The sequence below is a fragment of the Gadus morhua genome, chromosome 23, assembly GCF_902167405.1.
Source record: "Gadus morhua chromosome 23, gadMor3.0, whole genome shotgun sequence".
Classification (NCBI taxonomy): Eukaryota; Metazoa; Chordata; class Actinopteri; order Gadiformes; family Gadidae; genus Gadus; species Gadus morhua.
This window is the reverse complement of record NC_044070.1, coordinates 15,196,936-15,219,435: the sequence shown is the minus strand read 5'-3', so window position 1 is coordinate 15,219,435 and position 22,500 is coordinate 15,196,936. Positions and strand designations below refer to the sequence as shown.

Here is a 22,500-nt window from a genome sequence, read left to right as displayed (position 1 = left end):
TTCATTAATACACGTTTTAAAAAATGGCATTCCCTTGAGGCCTTCCAATGTGGCGTAACAGTCATGAGCCAATAATTGATCTTAGAGAATACCATGAACAGAAGGGAGGGGGGGAGAGTTATGTTTTCAGAGGGGTTTGAGTTATGTTATTGTCTCACGCATCATAGCAGCTGAAATATTGAAGAGATGGAGGTCATGGATTGGCTTATCGAAATGTCAATTTGAAATGTGTTTGTGTGTGTGTGTGTGTGTGTGTGTGTGTGTGTGTGTGTGTGTGTGTGTGTGTACGTGTGTGTGTGTGTGTGTGTGTGTGTGTGTGTGTGTGTGTGTGTGTGTGTGTGTGTGTGTGTGTGTGTGTGGGCAGGCAGGCTTCGGCATATGTGCGCGCCTGGGCATCTGACATTAATCAAAACCCAATTAAGAAAAAACAAAGCCTGTCCTTCTTGTATTTGCCCACTCTGACCTACATTGTGCACAGAAGTCTGCCAAAGCGTCACGGCCAAACGGGACTCCATTTTCTGCGGACGACACCTTACCCCTTAAGGCAAGAGTTAATTTTTCCAAATTGCTAACATTACAACTAATAGGGCACAGAGTGTACGGGTCAAAGCCATATGGCCATAAGTGAAAGAGGTAACGAAGCCGCCCGCGATGGGCAAGCTTTGTATATGTGCTGACAATCCGGGAGATGACAAATGAGCTGGATAACCTGATTAAGGCTAACCCGGCCACTATGTGCCGGGATTCATGTGGATGATGGGGTTAGACACAAAGAGCAGCTTTTTAGAAGACCATTTCATCTAATTGAGCGCTGGTTAGAAAGCACTTAGGCTTCAAGCATTAGCCCTGTAATGGGAGGAAAAGGGGGAGGGAGAAGGGGGGAGGGTTGCTGAGAGATGAGTTGAGGTGTGTAAGTTACGCGCGCATATGTGTGTGTCAGAGAGGGAGTGTGTGTGCGTGTGCGTGCGTGCGTGCGTGCGTGCGTGCGTGCGTGCGTGCGTGCGTGCGTGCGTGCCTGCGTGCGTGCGTCCGTGCGTGCGTGAGACGGTTGTGTGTTTTAGAACCCACATTAGTGCAGAAGTAGAGGCATAAGAAGCGTAATAAAGATTTGCAGATTGTTCGCGCACACCTTTCCTACGGCTTCCCTGCGGCATACATCAATTTCCTGTTTTCCCCGTTTCCAAATGTCCCTTAATGGCGCTACGGTTTAGCAGGCACAGACTTGTTTCATGACCTTTGTTGGACGAGTCCACACTTCTCATCATCCGCATGAAGCTAGCTTGTTCAATATTTGGCCAGAAAACAACAACAAAATATGTTCTTACCCGGTGCAACCCCCAGTATTAATTTCCCTCTGGTCCGTCACACTCAAAGTCAATGTTCACATCCTCCTGTGAGCAGGTAGTATTTCGTCTTATTTGCCAAAGCTACAGCAGACTCATTCAAGATCAGCGATAAGCAAGCTAACAGAACTTTCGTGGCCGAAGCCCTCAAAGCACCTGTATTCCAAGAGGAGAAGGCAGGTGGGTAGGCCATCGATCCCTCCTTCTATCCACCCGTTCCAACCTCTCCATCTGTCCTTCTTCCAACCACAAATCCATTCCTCTATCTATCCAATAAATCCATCCATGTGTCCAACGACCTACCCCATCCATTTATCCATCCACCTGGCAATTCATCTACAATCGTTTTTGAATTATATCCAAGTTACTTACATCCGTTCCTTTTGCATATTGAGTATTTTAACCACAATTTGAACGGTGTCCATTAATTATCATTGGTCTGGACTTAAAGTGTGCATGGGAACGACACTAGCCAGGTGAACTGAACCTGTTGTGGTTTATGTTGAAGCCTATCCAGATTTAAACCATGGTTTCAAACATTGTTGTAATAAATAGACAATGGGTGTCGAAGGAAAGACAGCGAGACAGTGTGAGACAGAGAGAGAGAGAGAGAATGAGAGAGAGAGGTCAGGATAGGTGTTAGGTTTAAACACACACCTTTTGGACAGCATTGTGAGGCATATAATGGAGTTTTTAATTAATCCTCAGTTGCTGCATGCCCAGTTACACACATGCACACACAAACCCAAAGCAATGTGGGGTATTACGAGGGAACAAGGGAACTGTCAACAAGACCTTTCGGGAGAGCGAAAATTGATTATCCCCTCGTGATGGGCTGAAAGCAGCAAGGAGCTGTTTGGCTGTAATGCACCATGTCACACACACACAAAAACTTTGACAAACTACACAATCATATGAACACACACATTCACTCTAACACACTCGAAGAAATGTATCCACATGGACAAACACAGACCCTTCCAGACACACACACACACACACACACACACACACACACACACACTCACTCAAGCACTCAAACAAATGCATCCACATGAACACACACAGACACACACGCATTCACGCGAACAAATGCACATGAACACATACACACTGGCAAACACACACTCAGGGGTACAAATGCAAGCGCATCCACCTGAATACACACACACAAACACACAAAATAACTTAAGAACATTCACATGAAAACACACTCACTCACATAACCCCCCCCCCCCCCCCCCCCAAATACACACACACACACACACACACACACACACACACACACACACAACAAGCTTCACAGCATATATATCGTTTTTTATCTTTGTATGAGTTTGATTCCCCCAGAAATATGTTGGCAGGGCGCTGACAGAACACACAGTGACACATGATGCCTTCTGCTGGGTCTACTGGGGGGGGGGGGGGGGGATGAAGGTTGTGTGCAGATGGAACATTTCACCCTGTCCCCCACCCCTTACCTTTTGTGCTCCTTCGACGCATCTCTAACCTGTCACACACTGTCTCCACTCTAAATCCCCCTCCCCCATTTCTCCCCTTTCCCCTCTCTCCCTCTCTCTCTCCAATTTCCATTTCGACCCGATTCGCCGCATAGCCATAACCTGTCGACAATCTTCATCATTTTCCCATCATAAAAACCATATCTTCTTCTCCCAACCCCCCTCATCCTCCCCCTTCCCCTCCCCCTTCTCCTCCTCTCACATTATTTTGCCAGCCACCACTTAAAAACAGAGATACGCAAAACCACACCATTTAACCCAAAGCCAATGACACGCCGTGGTGACTCATTTCATCCTTTGCTCTTTGATACCGTTTGAAACACTTCGTAATCGTATGCTTCTGATCTTATCGTGTCCATTGCTTCTCCCCCATTCCTCTCCCGGCCACGCCCTTTCCTCTAATTATTCCTTTGGTGCCAATAAACTCTGACTGGCAGACAAAATGAGCTGCACGCAATCATAAATGCTTTACGGCCCTGATTGTGTTTGTGGCGTGTAATGAAGCAATATGCCGTCCCATATTTTCACGGGTGAGAGTCAAAGCGACGAATGAAGGAATACAACAATGACATGGAGGAGAGGAAAGGAGTGAAGAGCAGAGGAGAGCAGACGGGAGGAGAGGAGAGGAGAGGAGAAGAGAGGAGAGGACAGGAGAGAGGAAAGGAGAGGAGAGGAGAGGAGAGGAGAGGAGAGGAGAGGAGAGGAAAGGAGTGAAGAGCAGAGGAGAGCAGACGGGAGGAGAGGAGAGGAGAGGGGAGGAGAGAGGAAAGGAGAGGAGAGGAGAGGAGAAGAGAGGAGAGGAGGGAGGAGAGGAGAGGACAGGAAAGGAGAGGTGAGGGGCGGAAAAGTGGAGGGAGGGGAGGAGTCAAAAGAGATGGAGAAAAAAACAATGAGAACTCAAACAGGGACAAGGTAAAAGGTGAGGAGGACCTCCTAGCAATGCGTGGGAGTTGAGGTGAGGAAGAGGTAGGGGGAAGGTGACGGGAGAGGAGGCGACGACACCTAGCCCAGGTGTCGCAGTGCCACGGCAACCGAGCCGGAGGCAGGAGCCAGCTTGCTTTAGCATCGCAAAGGTGTCCGCCTTAAGCCGGTCACGCATGCTCCCATGCTAAATGGTCTCAAAGGGCTTACTATGGATGTGAACAAGGGTGTGGCTATGTATATGTTAATGTGTGTGGCTATGTATATGTTAATTTGTGTGGCTATGTACGCCGTGCGCTAACGTGCGTGGATACATATACGTTCACGTGCACGGTTGCGTGTGTGTGTGTGTGTGTGTGTGTGTGTGTGTGTGTGTGTGTGTGTGTGTGTGTGTGTGTGTGTGTGTGTGTGTGTGTGTGTGTGTGTGTGTGTGTGTGTGTGTGTGTGTGTGTGTGTCTGTGGATGCAGGGCGAGAGTGTCTGATCAGCGGATACGAATGGAATCGATTACTTAACCTCCTTGCAGAGGAGTGTGCGTGTACACGCGGGCACCTGTGCGAGTGAGCGTGCGTGCGTGCGAGCGAATGAGCGTGCGTGCGTGCGAGTGAGCGTGCGCGTGGATTTGCGATAATTGGCCAGTGCAGTGATCAACCGTTGCAGCTAATTCTGGGTCGGAGTGCATTAATATTGACAGACAGGCAATTAACACGGGATCATCGGCAGCATGCAGCTGGCTGGGACACTCTTGTAAATCACTGCCATCTGAGGGATTGATCTATTCATTCATTTATTTCTTCTTTTTTGGTCGCCCACCTGTGTGCCGGTAGAGTTGTGTGACCCCCCCAGCTGTGACTGTCTGCTCGACAGCTCATGTAGGGGGAAAAATTAAAATGCACACAAAGACACACATACAACACACACACACACACACACACAGCCTTTGGTGTACCGTTATCTCATCCAGAGTGGATTTCCCCCTGAAACGATGAACAAAGAGCCAAGCACAGCACAATCAAGCGAGTGTTGGTAGGGGATAATTAAAATGGGTTGAGTTAGTTGTACCTCAAGGCTACTTCCACTTTTACCACCATTTTTGTGGGTCCGATTCTTTTTTTTCTTAACAAACAAACATGCATCGACCCCCATCGCAAACAAGAAGCCAAACTACCGACCAATGACTCATTGATAAGCACACACATGCGCCGGCAATATTTTAGCAATTTCCTTGTGTCTTGTCGGAGGTTAATTCATGTAGATGCTCCCTTGATCCCCCATAAATCCCTCTCTCCATTCATTCCACTCTTTTCTCTGGGAGCGCCGTCGCGCAATAATCGATTTTGTGCAGCGACTGGAGGTTTCTCAGAGCGCCCGATTCTTCACATGCACTGGCAAACGGTTGCGACGTTGGCACACGTCTTGACTATCGGATTAAGGCCCCTGGTCTATTGGATTAAACACAGATTATCAAAACGGCTCTATGTTTTAAGAAAGACCGTTTCTCTACAGCCGCTTTAGCCGTGGAAAGCCTATCTTTCCTCCCTCGGAGGGGAACGCAACCGGAGGAAGCTGAGCGAGACACACTGTATCATTGTTGGGTGATTAGCATGGTGTTGATTGAGTGCTGAGACGTACGGGTGACACAAGTGTCAGGCGGCAGGACAGAGAGGTTTGGAATGCCAGCCTTCTCCTAATCTTGGATCCCGCGGTCCTAACATGTTGTAGAAGAACCTCTGCGGGGGGGAGACGGTACATAGCCTGGCCTGAAAAACCGACAGCTGTAAGGGGCGGATATCGCCTAGTTTCCTCATTGGGCAAGGCTTTTTTGAAGGCGATTTTAAGGCGTGTATTTGTACAATGTACAGTCTACACAGTGGGGTTTTCAAAACCTTCACATACACTTTTGCCAGTTTGTCAATTACGGTTTTAAAGATCTTCGCCTCCAGCAACCTGATTGCTGAAAACAAAAATAAAACGAAAAACCGTGAAATGTACCTTTCAATCATATTTGCGCTCCCATCAGACCTTCGATATTAATAAAATAAAGTCCGATTTTTTTAACTATCAATCTCCGAGAACAGCAGGGGTCACTCAGTCAGCTCCCAAGGTCCTGACTCCTGAACATCCCTACCCTCTACGTCATGACCCGTGTTTATCCCTGCCGTCATGCCTTCCACCGACCTGACTCCCTGCTGTATCGTCTCATCTTCATTCTGCTCTCTCTCGAACGCCCACTCCCCAAACCCCCAACCCATTCCACGGTGGCTCTCTCTCTCTCTCTCTCTCTCTCTCTCTCTCTCTCTCTCTCTCTCTCTCTCTCTCTCTCTCTCTCTCTCTCTCTCTCTCTCTCTCTCTCTCTCTCTCTCTCTCTCTCTCTCTCTCTCCCTCCCTCTCCGTGCAGCCGTCCTCCAATGTACCACGCTGAGTTATTCCTTGGCCCGGGATGCGAATGCTTAATGCTGCGTCGACAGACCCCCCGATCCCCAGCCGTCGAGTCGAGAGGCGTGCGCGTACCTGGGTGGGGCCGTTGGCGTGCGAATGTGTGTGCGTGCGAGTGCGCGTGGGGCCATTGTTCGCTGCGCGTGCGCTGGCGGTTGGGTGGGGGAGGAGCACGGGGGAACGCCTCACCTCTGGGAGGCAGATTAGAGAGGTGCGCCGGGGCCAGATCAAGACGTAGGGGGGGGAGGTTGGGGAATAAATCTTTCCTGACAGCTGGGTTGTGTTAACCTTCTGCAACCCCCCGAGGCGTACACTGCGACTGGGGGGGGGGGGTCAGCAGGGGTCACACTTGCTAGGGACCCACAAGGGTCAAAGGCAGAGGGATGGAGAGGTGGGGGGGCAGAACAGGAGGGTTGGTCGCGGGGGTAAATAGATGGATGATTGAAAGGAGGAATAGACAAGGAGCCAGTGGTCAAGGATGGGGTGTGTCGGGGAAACGAGGCAAGGTATGATTTAGGTCTGGATTCACCGTGTGAGCACCGCAGAGGGGTAAATCATGTCGAAAAAGGGGTACGAGGACGGGGGATGGATGAGGAAGGGGGACCCCATTCGTGGGGTCACAGAGGGGGTGGAGCCTATCACCATGGCAACAGGACGGACAGACACCCTGCATTGGGTCCCTCAAAGGCTCAAGCTGCAAACCCGACGTACGGGATGTTGGACTGGCGTCAATGAGCCTAACCTGCATATCTTTGGGGGTGAACCTCTAAAGATCTGGGGGGACTGATATGGGCGAGTGCAGGAGAATGCAAAGAAAATTCCCTAAACTCCACCAACCCAAGCCTCTCCGAGGTTGGATCTATCCGAGGTTGGCACTTTCGACAGAAGCCTAATTCCTTGGTTCTAACTTAAAATACATCTCCTAACGCATTACGGAGATAAACTCTGCACACTTAAGCATCAAAATCAAACAATCAAAACCGACTCATCCTTCACAACAAAAAAAAAAGGCTACCATCCAATTTCCCTAAAGATACGGTCGTAACTCCTAGCCTGCCCAAAACAATAAGAAGATGCTCCTCCATAAATAAATATTCCCCGAATCCCATTAATCAATATTCATTTTGCCGCGTGGCCCCGGGAGCTACTGGCGGTGACGGATCCCAGTAGCAGAGCAGCACTGGTCCCGCTGAGCGGCAACAACAACAGCCAACGACGCGGCCAAGCTCATTAGAGACGCTCAAATGCACATGTTCGACTACTGCTAAGAACCATGGGATTGCCGGGACCGTGGGGGCGGGTGTTGTGGCGGCTGGTGGCTGGGATGGTGGTGGAGGGTTTGTGAGTTGCACTCACAACACCAAACCCTCATTTATTCAAGGCAGGCGAGGTGCAGTAACGGGACGGAACGAGTGACGGATGGGTGGAAGTGCAGCCAAGCACTAAAGGAATGGAAAAAAACAAAACGGAATAAAACAGGAGTAATACGGCGACAGAGTTAGAGTTGGAGGAGGAAGCGAGATGGGGGGGGCGGGCAGGGGGTTGAGGAAGATGGAGGGAGCGAGAGGCAGGGGAGACGGAGTGGGCTGCCTTCGCTCCAAGACAAGTCCAACGACATTTCCATTCTTCATTAGCCAGTCTCTTTATGGCGGCTATGTTTGCTGGCAGTCCCGCCGTAACCGGATTCGGATCGTTTATCTCTTTAAAAGTTGTGCCCGAGCGGGAGGAGGAGGGGAAGACGGAGGCGAGAGGGCTCGAGAGCCTTCCAAAGTTCCAGGCACAGGTACCCTGCTGAGCTGTGCATCGCGGTGCGCTGTGACATATAGCGCTGAATGCGACGCCTCAGGTAATTGTGAGGCAGGAAACAGCCCAAACAGCGTATGGAGTTGCAACGTCACATACATGTCGGTGGAGACGCCCTCGTTTCCACTTACGGACAACGGCGAGCTATATTATCCGTCTGAGATGAAGCCAATGCCGCTGAGCAAAGTACACGGCAAAGTACACTTGTGCCAAGGATTAACGCCTTTGTGCTCGCTATACCAAACAATTTATTTAAATGGCTTGAAAGGGATCACAGAGAAAGAGAGAGCAATTAATAACCCCCTTGTATCTTCAAAAGAAGGCCAATTGGAAGGCAAACGTCTGCTACAACAGGAATGGTTGCCATAGTAACCTATTGTGTGTGAACAACAGGGAGGGGGAATCGAATTCCCCCGGGCCTTAGCAGGGATATCCTGCAGGTGTATTTCTGTCTGACTCGACTGGTGGAGCAGCAGAGGTGTTTGCGGTGTTAAATCGCACGTGTTTATGTGTGGGCAGACTGTGTCCCCCACTTGGACATTTGCATCAAGTACAAGAGGTGGAAAAATAGAAAGAAAGATAATGAAAAGAAAGACAATTGTACCATTAGGTAATTCAATTAAATAAATGCCCGTGCACTGATAAATGGCAGGGCCGGTCCCCCCCCCTCTCTAATTTTTCCATTTGCACCATTTACAGACCGATGCGGTCTATGTACTGCCAATAGGGATAAAGCTCACATACACAGTGCTGGGTTGTGTCGCTGTTTCTAATCGTGGCCCTGGACCCAAAACACAGGACAAAATGAAGTGACACTCCAGGATGGAGGGATGAGAGAAGAAGTGAAGTTTGGAGAATTTACACACAGACTCGAAAAGAGGTTCTGTGCAACAAAGGCTAAAATAAGACATGAATGGGAAAAAGAAATACGATTGAGGATATAATTAGAATTGGATCATCATATAAAAGTGAAACGAAAGACAGCGTGGGAGGAATGGAATGGAATAGTATCTACTGTGCCTTCAACAGTGCACAGCAACAACACTTGGGTTTGTTGGGTTGGTTGGGATGGCCGTTCAGGTAGATAAAACATCCAGCAGAACAGCACATTTCTTTATTTGAATCCGGCTACAGCCTCTCCCCTGGCCCTGCTTAGATTCCACAGTGGATAAACGCTCCCGGAACAGAGATATTCCATTTACCAAAGCTGTGCTCACAGAGTCACGATCCGGGTTAACAAGTGTTAGCTCTCTCGGAACCAACATCTGAGTTTCAGCGCGCAAAAGCAAACACACACGATAAGCCCCCCCGTCCCCCCCTCCCGCCTCCCCGTCCCCCAACCAGGTTGCAACTTCAAGCGCGCTGCACTGCCTCACTGCTCCCAGGCATTGCTTACAACCAAGGCTTGCTTATCATCTCAGGGCTGGATGCTAATTACATTGACTGACCCTTAAGAAACGAGGACTTAATTGCACACGTGTGCAGGTGCTATGCGCGTCCTATTGAACTAGCAGCACTACCACCTGTAGGCATCGCTGGTTTGGGTGGTTAGCATTCGGGATATGACTTTGCCTGCGGCGGTTGCAAAATTAGCATCCCAGATAGCACTAATAAGGCCATTGGAATTCAGACGTGGAACAGCAGTCACAGTCCAAATTTAGGTCTCAGGTAGCATTAGCATGCGCAGGAAGTGCTGCCGGCGGGGTTGGGGAGGTGGCTAGGTAGGGGCGGGGGAGGGGGTGGGTCGGGGCTAAGTGATTAACGGGGAGAACGCTAGCGTCTCGTGCAGGAACAGTGTTTGGGGGCTTCGCCACAGCAGTGGGGTAGGGGGGGATGACATGAAAGAAAATAGAGAAAATAAGAAAATACATCAGAAATAACAGAAACAGGGGGTCCACAGTTGTCATTCCCTTGTTTTTGTAAACAGACACCCAGCTGAGATCAGATATTGTCAGGCAGTAGCTCACATTTGTGATGCAGAAATGATACGATAACAACACGACGACCATCTCTCTCAGACACACACTAGACCCACATCACACATGCTCCTCTGAGGTCCGTGGTAGTACCTGGGTGGTAAACAGCTTTGTTTGTGTGCGGATGTTTCAAGGTCCCCGTGATTAAAACGGCTCGAAAGCACTCCTGACACTCCATTACCCAGCATGCCCCGGGTGAGCCAGAATTGTACATATTGATTTCATGCCTCATTACACCTTGTGTCTAACGATGTTATTGTTCTTCCCTCGCGCTGCAGGACGCCGCAACGCTGGTAGATGACCAGGTAGAGTTGTGGGCAGGGGCGGGCGGACAGCTAACAAATGAACACATTAGAAGCAGTTTCCTTGTCTGTTCGGGCACATCTGTAGTGTCACATGCTATAAAGCGCTGACCCATTTTACATGGGGTTGGGGGGGTCGCAGGATAGTCCAATGGTTCACTTCAAGTTGAAAAGTTCTGGGTTTGAATCCCAATGTCCAGAGTAGACCCGGGGGAATCCTTGAGAAAGGTGCTGAACTCTGACCGGCTCGTACATGACATAGATGTCAGAAGAATATCACTAATGCGATGGAGAAATGTCTGCTCAAATGAGTAGGTAGATATGTTACATCATATACATACTGTATGTAGACAGCAATTGTGACTCCTCATCGAGTCTTCCTAGATTATAAACTTCTGACAAACTGACTCAGGCATTATACCTGCATGTCTGATGAACATCCGTCGATTGCTAAGTCACCTTTGAGATGAATTTTTATTCTTTCTTCCTGTTATTGCAAAGCCCGGCAAATGAATCATCAGCATTGGTGGTGGGCTCCAACTCGATTAGCTTGCAAGACAGTCGTTGGCTCGAGATCTCTTAATCTGGAGCGAAGGACTTCCTCAGTACTCGCCTGCCAAAGCCCCATCTGAAGCGAAGCCTGCTTTCAGCTATTTTGGGGTTTGGCAAGTCCAACGACTGAAATGTCTACAAATCTTCACAACTTTGTGGTTGTCAGCTGTGACAGTGGGCAACACCCCAACAAAAAATATCGCTCCGCATTTGCACTTTTGCGGGTTTAGCCACCAGTTCCGTAAACTACAAAAGACTAAGAAAACACTGAAAAGACACAATAATGTGTATTATCTGGCCTCAGTTTCAGTTTTCCAAAAAGGCCTCACGCACCAGGAAATCCAATAGCCAAGTTTTTGGTTCCTCGCAGAATTCAATCAACCGCCATTGCGGAGGTATACAGCGATGCAAATAATATCCAATTATCGACTTTTCAAATCATGCCTGTGTGTGTGTGCGTGCGTGCGCTTGGGTCTCGTATCCATCCACTTATTATCCACTTATTAAAATGAAAACTTTTAACGTTTAGCCGATAATTCCCAGCGAGGCGTTTTTTAGGTGTTTGTGTTTTCCTTGGGCGAACACCTCGGCTGAGTCAGCGGCTGATTCGACCGGGTGCGCTCTCTCAGGTCCTCAACGGCGCTGTGCGGCTGGGTGCTGTGAACGCTCGCTCTTCTCCCACTGATTGACCTTCAATCGGTAATTGGCGAGTCTGGCCGTTTGTTGCGCCCAGCGGAGGTACTGGTGGAAGGCAGCCAGGAAACACTTGTTCCCATTGTGTCACACACACACACACACACACACACACACACACACACACACACACACACACACACACACACACACACACACACACACACACACACACACACACACACACACACACACACACAGGCAGGTGCACACCTTTCTCCCCGCTCTGATAATTCTTGCTTCCCCTCCCTCGTATTAAACCTCATTATATATCAAACCACTAGGGCTGTTCTCCAGCTGCCAACCATTCCGTCACGTTTACCCCTCACTTCCTTCCTACCTGTCACTCATTTTTCTCCCTGGTTCCTTCCCCTTTATTCTTTCGTTTTTTCCCTTCTATCAATCCTATCGTTTCCCTTCATATTGCGACCACGTCTCTCTCTCCATCGCTCTCTCGCCTGTCTCTCTGAATGCCCTAACGATACTCTCCCACTACTTGAATTCTCTCTCTCTGTCTCTCTGTCTCTCTCTCTCTTTTACTCTCCCCCCCTCTCTCTCTCTCTCAGCTGTGGTGCATGCTGCCTGTCAGCTGCCTGTTGGACGGTGACAGAGTTGAGTTGTGGGGGGGGGGGGTTGATGTTGACAACATGGAACACTGCAGCACCGCTGGCAGACACCTACTAAAGTTCACACACGCATACACACACACACACACACACACACACAAATATCCTCACGCATACAGAAACACACGCAAATATCTTCACACACACACAAACACATATGCTAATCTCATGAACTCATCGCACACAAAAAATGCATCACACTCACGCACATACACACACACACGCAAACATGTTGACGCACACAGACACACAACAAGTAATGCACACTCAAATGTGCACCACACAAATAATATTCAACGACAGTTCCCTCTAGCATGCCAAACACCCACACCCACACTAACACACACACACACACACATCCGCACACCCCCCCCCCCCCCCCCTCACAGAGCAGACGCCTCCATAGAGCACGGCAGCCCGGGGCCAGATTCTTATAATTCCTCCCCAGCCAGGGTTGCTGTGAGCCCGGGAGAGACGGCCCAACACTCTCCCTCCTCCTCCCGCCTCCCATCTCCCACGGACGCTCTGGTGGTGAGGAAAATGGCAGCGCGAAAAGAGGCTATTACCCGGACACACTACCTAATCAAGCTAGCGTGAAAGCCACTCCGAGTGTCCCCTATACTCTTCCTGCTTTCAGCCATCTTGCAGGGTCGGAGGGGGGGGGGGGGGGGGGGGGGGGGGGGGGGCCTCCGGCCAAACACACACGACGCTGGCAGGGCGGAGTGGGGTGGGAGTGGTACATTCTACAGGACAGGAGGTACAGTAGTGCTTCCCAGTGAGGTGCTGACATGGAGCCTTCTGCCTTTGAAGGAAGACAGTTTTGGGACCGGCCATTCTTTTAATGGGATTTCCTTTTCTGTGGGTGCGCGTGTCGGTGCGTGTGTGTGGGTGTGCGTGTGTGTGTGTGTGTGTGTGCATGTGCGCATGTTTTAGAGCAGGTGTGCCCAACCAGTCGATCGCGGTCTACCAGTAGACCGCCGACAGATCCCAAGTCGACCGCGAGGGGTGAAAAAAAAAAAAACACGGGACACATACGCGCGGTAGCGCATGGGTCACCAGTAGTTGAAAGCCGTCAACAGTAGTCACGCACCCCTAAACGTTGACATGGCTGAGGGGAAACGAGCTGCCGTGCGCAGGCGGAATGAAACCCCCCCCCCCCCCCCCGCTTCTTGAAGGCAGTCTTGCCCAATGTTGACACTAGACTGGTAGATCTCGGGAGGTTGGCTACTTGAAAAGTAGATCTTGGGGCAAAAAAGGTTGGGCACCCCTGTTTTAGAGCTCTCAAAACAAAATAAATAAAAAAAACGAAATGACAGCCCACTCCAGGATTACATTGTTCTTACTGCACACACACACACACACACACACACACACACACACACACACACACACACACACACACACACACACACAGAAACCATGCATGTACACACACATCCACAGTGGATAGAAAACATGCCTGCAGAGTAGCTGATCCCCCCCCCCCCCCCACTCGCCCAGTAAGAGCAGGAACTGAAGGACATAGAGGACACGTTGCCCCGACAGGAAGCAGAAGAAAAATAACAAAAACAAGAAGGCAAAACAACATGGCTCCCAATCCCATCTCCACATCGGGGATAAACACAACAACACCAAAATAGAATGCATGGCCAGGGGTGCCACACAAGAGAAGAACAGCACGTATGTTCTGTGAATATCTGCTGATTCAGAGACAGGAGAGACGGTGAGGCAGCAGCAGGCAGGAAGGTGTAGCTCGTGAGTCAACGGCAGCCACAGCGGAAGAGGACTCGACACTCTCTATTACCCCTGCAAGGTCGCGCAGACCCCCGCCCGGCCCCGCCGTGAGAACGCCGCGACCGGAGTCCTTCATTTCTTTGTTATTGTTCTCCTTATGTTAGCTGATGTTATCTTCTGTCATGGTCATCTTCCTTCCCTGTTCTTATTTTGTCCCTTTCGGTCACACTACCGCCACGACTGATAATCACGTGGACAACACACAAAGGCTTGCCACACTGTCGACTGGCGATTGCGACGAATAATAATGAGTTTAACTATGAGGGTGTTTGTGTTGACATTATGCATGCCAAGGGTGCAAATTAAATTCAGAGTGTGTCCCTGATGCATGCGGAGAGTCCGAGTTTCAAAGGTTTAGGTGCAGCACGGTTAAAAGCCCCCATGATGTACGTTTGAGTGTGGGCATGTGTGCGTGCGAGCAAGAGCGAGATAAAGTCTGTGTGTGTGTGTGTGTGTGTGTGTGTGTGTGTGTGTGTGTGTGTGTGTGTGCGTGTCACTCATGGATACACGTGTCCATGGGTGACGCGGGTCCGCCCAGGGTGGCCTTTCACACCTGACTCTCTTTTGAACAACGGAGGCGGGCGCCCAGTGGGACGTGTCATCCCATGCTCGAATCAAACGGAACGGACACACACGCGTGTGTGTCTGTGTGTGTGTGTGTGTGTACCACCGGATTGATCTGACGCATGTTCGCTCAGCCCACCAATCCCCCCTCCACCCCCATGTTCACAGCCACCCATTAATTATCATTAAAAAATATTCAGCGCCACCCGATGACAATATGCACGGCACCAAGCCAGCGTGGTACGCGACGCCGGTGGGCTTCCTGGTGGGCTGCAGAAGGGGAGTTCTCGGTGCGTTTCAAAGGCCAACCGAGCGCCATGTGAAAATCCCCCTGATGACGGAAGCCAGGAGCAGAGGCACACCGCAGCCTACAGAGGAGAATATATTAGCCTTTCTTGGTGCTGAGAGAAGAAAGGGAACGACGGAGAACCAAGGGAGTCTCGGCGGGTTTTCCTTCCTTTTTTGATTCACAATGAAATCCCCCCCCCCCCCCCCCCCATTTTGTCAGATGTGAACCTTTTGGTAAGTGAAACGGTCGCGGGGTCAACTCGCAGTACCTCTGAAGCATATGATGACGGAGGGAGAAGCAGGTGGTGGCACCGGGAGCGGAGGAAATGGAGGAGGATGGAGGATCTCTGCAGGCGAATCTGAAGTGGAAGATTTGAACGTGTGTGTGTGTCTGTCTCTGTGTGTGTGTGTGTGTGTGTGTGTGTGTGTGTGTGTGTGTGTGTGTGTGTGTGTGTGTGTGTGTGTGTGTGCGTGCGTGCGTGCGTGCGTGCGTGCGTGCGTGCGTGCGTGCGTGCGTGCGTGCGTGCGTGCGTGCGTGCGTGCGTGCGTGCGTGCGTGCGTGCGTGCGTGCGTGCGTGCGTGCGTTTGTGATCACGGTAAGGATATCAAAAATGGTGTACCATTTAAAATTGACGAGGATATTTCTGGCAAATAACATCTAAAACACGTTTTTTGAACCGTCAATTCACTGCACAAAGCAAGAATATGAAATAAACTGGTTAAAAAACGAATAGGAGAAAGCATTGTCTCATACTTGTCTCCCTCCCCATTCAAATGGAAATGTCAAGCAATACCTGACCACCCAGATAATGCCTCCTTTACAAAACCAAAACTCTGCGCCACGAATAAACTGCCCCCCCACCATCAGCGAGCGATGACCTCACCCGCGGGATTACGTAACCCACTTCTAAACAGGGTGGAGAGCGTCACGTGACTTAATCCTTCACAGCAATTATGACATAGCCGCTGGCTCCACCAAATGACTTGCCGTCTGATAGTGGAGCTCATTTGTTTCCCACACCATTACTTTACAGCCTTGAAGAATCGTAAAAAGATTAGCGATTTGTCTCTGTTAAATGTCCTATGTGCTTAAAAAAAAACGGCCAACAAAAAAACATACCAGCCATTAAACCCCCAATATAAATGTGTACATGCATGTATATGTACATGGATGAAATATGACACTGGGCCCCTTTAGGGATTGCTTGAAGAAAAATTGACCTTTATAGTTGGTAGCAGTGGACTCTCTGGAAAGAGACGGAAGAACTCCAAGACAGTACATCCACCTGATCCCTTTGTAAAAGTGGGGGACAGCGCGTGAAGTGCTGCGATCTGAGAGACGGAAATGAAACTCTGTTGCACCGGTGCGTGCGTATTGGTCATCAGTATGAGTTCCTCCCAACAGGACGTCTGACCTTGGACAAAAAGGGGGCGGGCCGTAGTTTACACAGATGCATAATACAAATGAGTCTCCAAAATCGTCTAACAATAGGTGTCAATGCCAGACGCTAATGCACCTGTTCACCATTGACACAAATCTGTGAATATGTTATCAGTACAGATTTGATGGGTTGTCGGCCTCATAACGACTCCTCTGACAAAAATGTAGCATGAAAGGACCCAGATGTTGTGTTAGATTTCTCTCACAATAAACTTGGTATGATTTCACCTCGAGTTAAGGACATGTTTTTGAGAAGCAAGTCATCTGTAGTAGACGGCACAGTCTAGTCTAGCAAGATACCAGGATTTTTTAGGGCAACTCTGGGAACATTTTGTCTGATGTCAACGTTTTTTCTGCAGGCAGGTTAAGGCGTGATGCAACACGGTGCAAAATGCCCTGCACACTCAAACAGATACCGCGGTTGCGGTGCAGGGATCAAGCAGCAACCAGGACCGTTTAATCTAAAAGTGCACAGGATCTAACCCATGGCTACACAGTCCAAGGCTTGGAAGGTTGTCTTTGATACAAAAAAAAAAAAACATACTTCAGTTGCCAGATTATGGTGCAGTACATAATATTTCCCCCTGCTTTTAGCCTGTCATTCATCCCGGGGTGCAGGTGTTTGCCACATTGATGTCGAATTCAGAGCTTATACCCACCCACTGCCAGCACACTAGCTGGGGCATGGGTGGCACTGAATTTTGTGCTGTAAAAAGCTGCTTGGGGTAATTCCCTCTACACGATGCGTAATGCATGCAATCCTGCGTGTATTTTTGCGCGCGCGTGTGTGTGTGTGTGTGTATGTGTATGTGTATGTGTGTGTGTGTGTGTGTGTGTGTGTGTGTGTGTGTGTGTGTGGTTCTTTTCAAAGCAGGCCCTTGGGTCAACTATTGATATGAGACCACATTATCCTACCTGGGGATAAAAATGATACTGGGAAATTATTTCACTGATAACGACGTATTACAACATATTACCTTGTTCAACCCTCAAACCACTGCGCCACACACACAAACACACACACACACACACACACACACACACACACACACACACAGACACACATACGAATACACACCGATACATAGAGACTATCACACACACACCAACAAACACAAAGATATACATACCCATCTATACACACAGACTAACACACCCACCAACACACACACACACTCACAAGGATACACAGATATACACACTGACAATCAAAGTCTATCACTCACACACACACACACACACACACACATATACACAAACACACACAGACGATCACACAAACACAAGGATACACACATATACACACTGACACAAAAAGACTATCACAAACACACACACACACACACACACACACACACACACACACACACACACACACACATATACACAAACACACACAGACGATCACACAAACACAAGGATACACACATATACACACTGACACAAAAAGACTATCACAAACACACAAACACACACACACACACACACACAGAGCAGACAGATGGTGCCTTCTAAATGAGAGCTAAATCGTGTGAGTATCGCTGTGGGGGGTGAAGTGGTGGAGAAAGGTGTGTGCTAGACATGTTGATGTGGTGCGCACAGGCAGGGACCAAAGCACCGACGCACACACACCCACTGCAGATGTGAGATACAAGGTGCATGATATATATATATATATATATATATATATCAAGCACATTGCATAGGCAGAATTCAAACCAAAGTTCCTTTTTAGAGAGTTGACTCTCATAACAACCTACAAAGATACACGTGCACACACTCACACACACACACACACACACACACACACAGACACAGTGTGAAGACACAAACAAATACAAAACCCAACAGACATGTATTGTTAACAAACACACTCTGTCCCCACCCACCAAGCCCTGATCTAAAATTAGATCAGTCAGGAGTATGTTCCAGATTTCAGATCTGCTGATACAACAGGGCCGGCCCACATAACTCCCCACACTTCTTACTTTTACTCTGCCGCAACAATACAATCATCCAGTTTCATCGTGTCTTGTTATACTTCATGACTATAACAATAATGTTTCCGTGTGTGAGTGTGTGTGTTTCTGTCTGTGTGTGTGTGTGTTTCTGTCTGTGTGTGTGTGTGTTTCTGTCTGTGTGTGTGTGTGTGTGTTTCTGTCTGTGTGTGTGTTTCTGTCTGTGTGTGTGTTTCTGTCTGTGTGTGTGTTTCTGTCTGTCTGTCTGTCTGTCTGTCTGTCTGTCTGTCTGTCTGTCTGTCTGTCTGTCTGTCTGTCTGTGCGTGTGTGCGTGTGTGTGTCTGCCTACTGGCAAATATATTATTTGGCTACTTATGTTTTTGCACAGGAATTATGTAAATGTTTTATTCATGAAAGACTGGTGTTCAGCAGGCAGACTTGCTGACAGTGATACATCATGGATAGTTACAACACACACACAATACAAAATATAAGCAACCAGATACAGAAAAGCAATGTCAATGACCACGGCTACGAGAGTGAGAAATTACCTGGGGTTTTGGCCTAATGAGAATGGAGTGGTAAGCATGTGCTGTATGTGATACTATTATTTTACAGAACCAAAGTAAAACAGTTAAGTGTCTCCCTCAAGTGTAGCTTTACAGTATGACAAACTTAACTATGTCTAAGACTCTAAATTATATATTACGTTGAAGTAATTCAGGCCGTATAGCAGTGCAGTATCACAATCTCGCACTATAGTATATGCCAATTCCTTTAGTAGCCATTTTTGCCATCTTTGATCCATTCCCAAGCAAATAAAGGATACATAAATGTCCTTTTTACAAAAAATAGGTGCAACATTGCATAAATATGTGTTCTTATATACAAAGTTTGAGGTGAATTATATCATTATATTTTGGGCTGTTTACATATTCAGGGAACATAAAGTGTCCTTCCTAATGGATTCCCCGTGTCAAGATGTTGCATCTGCTTATCTTATGGTTCAGCTTTTGTGAAATATCCTAAGTGTGCCACAGGCAGATTGCATAGATGAAAATAATGAAGAGACCAACTGTGACACATGCATTAAAGTGGGAGAGGGGGAGTATGGGATGAATACTAAAGGTTTTCAGACTAATGGAGTTCTTAGGAGGCTTTTAATTTGAAACGCTCTACACCTCAAGCAGAGAAAAGATCATTCTTGTTTGTCTCTTGTGCTTTTAGATTTCCAATTATTGCAGTATTGGTCTTTGAGTGGCATCAATTATTACAGAGTAAATTTCTATCATAATTATCGTATTTTTTAGACTTAACAAAGACATTATTGGATGGCTACCCAACTAAATTGTAATTCTAATAATGCTGAAGAAAATGAAAAAAAATTCTTTCATTGAATTTTCATTAAAAAAACAAGGATAATATTTGTCGTGTAACTGATGATTAGGTTTACCTAATCAATGATATAAATAACTTCCAAAGTTTCAGTTACAAATAATTTTTTAACAAAAATGCTATGGCAGTCAAAGTTGTTCATATTTTGTTTTTTAAACGTGAGTATATTTCCTATATGATCCTTAAAGTTGTAATAAATCCCGTCATTAAGAGAAAACAGGAGTACAATTCCATGATTTTAACAGTCTCCGAAAGCCGGCTTATGAACGCTCCACTCTGCTCCGAAAACAGGTGGCGTTCCCCTTGGGAAGTCGAAGCGCCTTTTTCCAAGGCACCCCGGCCTCGCAGCCAAGGGACTCCGGTGGCGAGTGGTGTGAGGATGCGTGGAACATCTGTGCAGTGGTTGACGTCAGCGTCACACAAGGGGATTAGCTTCTCCGACGCTTATAGCATTACGCCACGGTGTGCGAGGCATTTCATACACGCAACATTGCTCGTTATTGTCATGCACAATGACGGAATTAAAGATGAATCATAAAAGTTGGCGTGGTTTCGTTGTAACCATGGGGATAACACAACCCCCCTCCTCTTTGTAGAACTCTCAAACTCTGAGAGTCCAATGAGCTGAGGTACAAAAAGATGGAGGTTTCTTCGTACCCCAGAAAACTAAACGTAGTTAAACAAACATGTAAACGGGGAACAAAAAATAAATGGATTCAATATTCTGGCTACAGTGTTAACTTATAGAATTCCAATGTATGTGATCTTCAACACTGGCTCAGCTGATCTGTAAGATAATGAATCAAATGTTTAAAGTGTAGGTCATACACATTAAACATTTGATTGATCGTTTTACATAGTAAATCAACTCCATAGCCGTTCGGTCCCACATAGATACGGTTAGAAAAGAGATTCCATTTAATATCGGAAAGTGTCAAAATCTATGATTAAATTGATGACAGCCCCATGAACTTCCAAGTGTGATTGAAAATGTGAAACATAAAAAGCGTTATGGAGATGCTTTACGGTTCACCTCCACTCTTCCGGGCTTTCTATGCACACACACACACACACACACACACACACACACACACACACACACACACACACACACACACACACACACACACGCCCAGATGCACTGGGAAGAGCCGCTCCTCTCTTTACAGGGAGATGAGTGACCTTAGGTCAAGCAGGGATATACAACGTCATAAAAAAATAACCATCGTTTTGATGAACACTCTCTTTACATTTTTGTAAAAGACTAGGAAGACCCATTTCACAGCGTGAGTAGCAATCCAATGATCTGAAGATATCGCTATAGATATCTCTTTATTTGAACGGATACACAAAGCAAGCAAAAGTGTAGATTACTTCATGAATTTCCCAATGGCCTTGTGCTATTCTATTAATGTATAACACATATTTACAAACAGTACACATCCCTATCCCCGTCCATCTTTCTTCAATCGCCCTTATCTCATTTCCCTTATCTCTCCCTCTTCCAAATAGTGCATGCCAATCTCTCTCTCTCTCTCTCTCTCTCTCTCTCTCTCTCTCTCTCTCTCTCTCTCTCTCTCTCTCTCTCTCTCTCTCTCTCATCCTGATGACCTTGTCTTTCCCTCCCCTCCAGCCACGCCAAGGGGCTACTACTACACCTCTCACCCCACTCCCCCCCCCTTCACCCTTCACCCCCATCCCCCCATCCCCAACACCCTGCCGAGCGCCTCGCCACAAACCTATTTTTACAGGACTTTTTCAATCACGTCTTCTCGGCTACAGTGCGGTCCCCAGATGACCCTCCCCCCCATCTCTCCCCCTATAATCTCCCATCGTTTCCATCCATTATTCATTCCTCCCCCGCCGCCCCCCCCCCCCCCCCCCCCCCCCCTCCCCGACCCACATCACTCTCTATCCTCTCTTGAATACTTTGAAAGCTGTGTGCCGCGTGCCGCGTGCCCCTCATAACGGACGCTTCACCTGCTGTCAGAAGCCCCCCCCCACCCAGCAGGCAAGGCCGGAGCCAGGCCGAGGCCAGAGAGCCTCACTCTCTGGCCTCGGCCTGGCTGCTCCCCATAACAAGAGGAAGAGGAGAAACAGCCGCAATCCCCTGCTCCGCGAGCAGGGGTTAGTCGTGAAAGGTTGCGATAAAACGAGCTGCAAAGAGTACGCACATGCAAGCACACACAAAACACACACACACACACACAAACACACGCAGGCCCATACTCGGTTAAGTGCACACATACTAGACATACGTGCACACACACACACACACACACACACACACGCACACAGGTATTCACACACAGACAGACAAAGTATGTGCAAGCACACACACCCAAAAGTGTGGGCATACAAACACACACACACACACACAAACACACAGACATACATATATACACACAGAGGCACACACACATACAAAAGTGTGCGCACACACACACACACACACACACACACACACACACACACACACACACACACACACACACACACACACACACACTTCCATCCAGAGACCCCCTGGGAGAGGGAGGTGGGAGGGGTGCCCTACCTGCTCCTTGACGGATGCGAGGATGGAGGAGGTGGTCTCCGTCTCTGACCCGTCCCCGTTGGAGGTCGGCATCACCGGGGCGACCATGGCCCCCTTCTCCTGCTCCGCGGGCTGCTCCGGCACCGGCATCGCTCCTGCTCACACACACACACACACACACACACACACACACGCACACACACACACACACACACACACCCACCGACACACCAACACAGAAACAGAGTCAGATCCACACACATACACAGACACACACGCAATCGCAAGCACAAACACAAAATGAAGGTTATTCCGTTAATTCCCTTCAGCATGAATGGCAAAATAACAAATTA

The 22,500-nt window shown here is 48.3% G+C and overlaps 1 protein-coding gene across 1 annotated transcript in view; it reads right to left on the bottom strand.

Annotated features, from left to right (window-relative positions):
- ctnnd2a (catenin (cadherin-associated protein), delta 2a) overlaps positions 1-22,500 on the bottom strand; it is a gene marked incomplete in the record, with an annotated part of 225,286 nt that overhangs the window by 166,157 nt on the left and 36,629 nt on the right. The window contains 1 exon segment of the mRNA XM_030349534.1: positions 22,169-22,302. Coding sequence (XP_030205394.1) covers positions 22,169-22,297 — 129 coding nt within the window.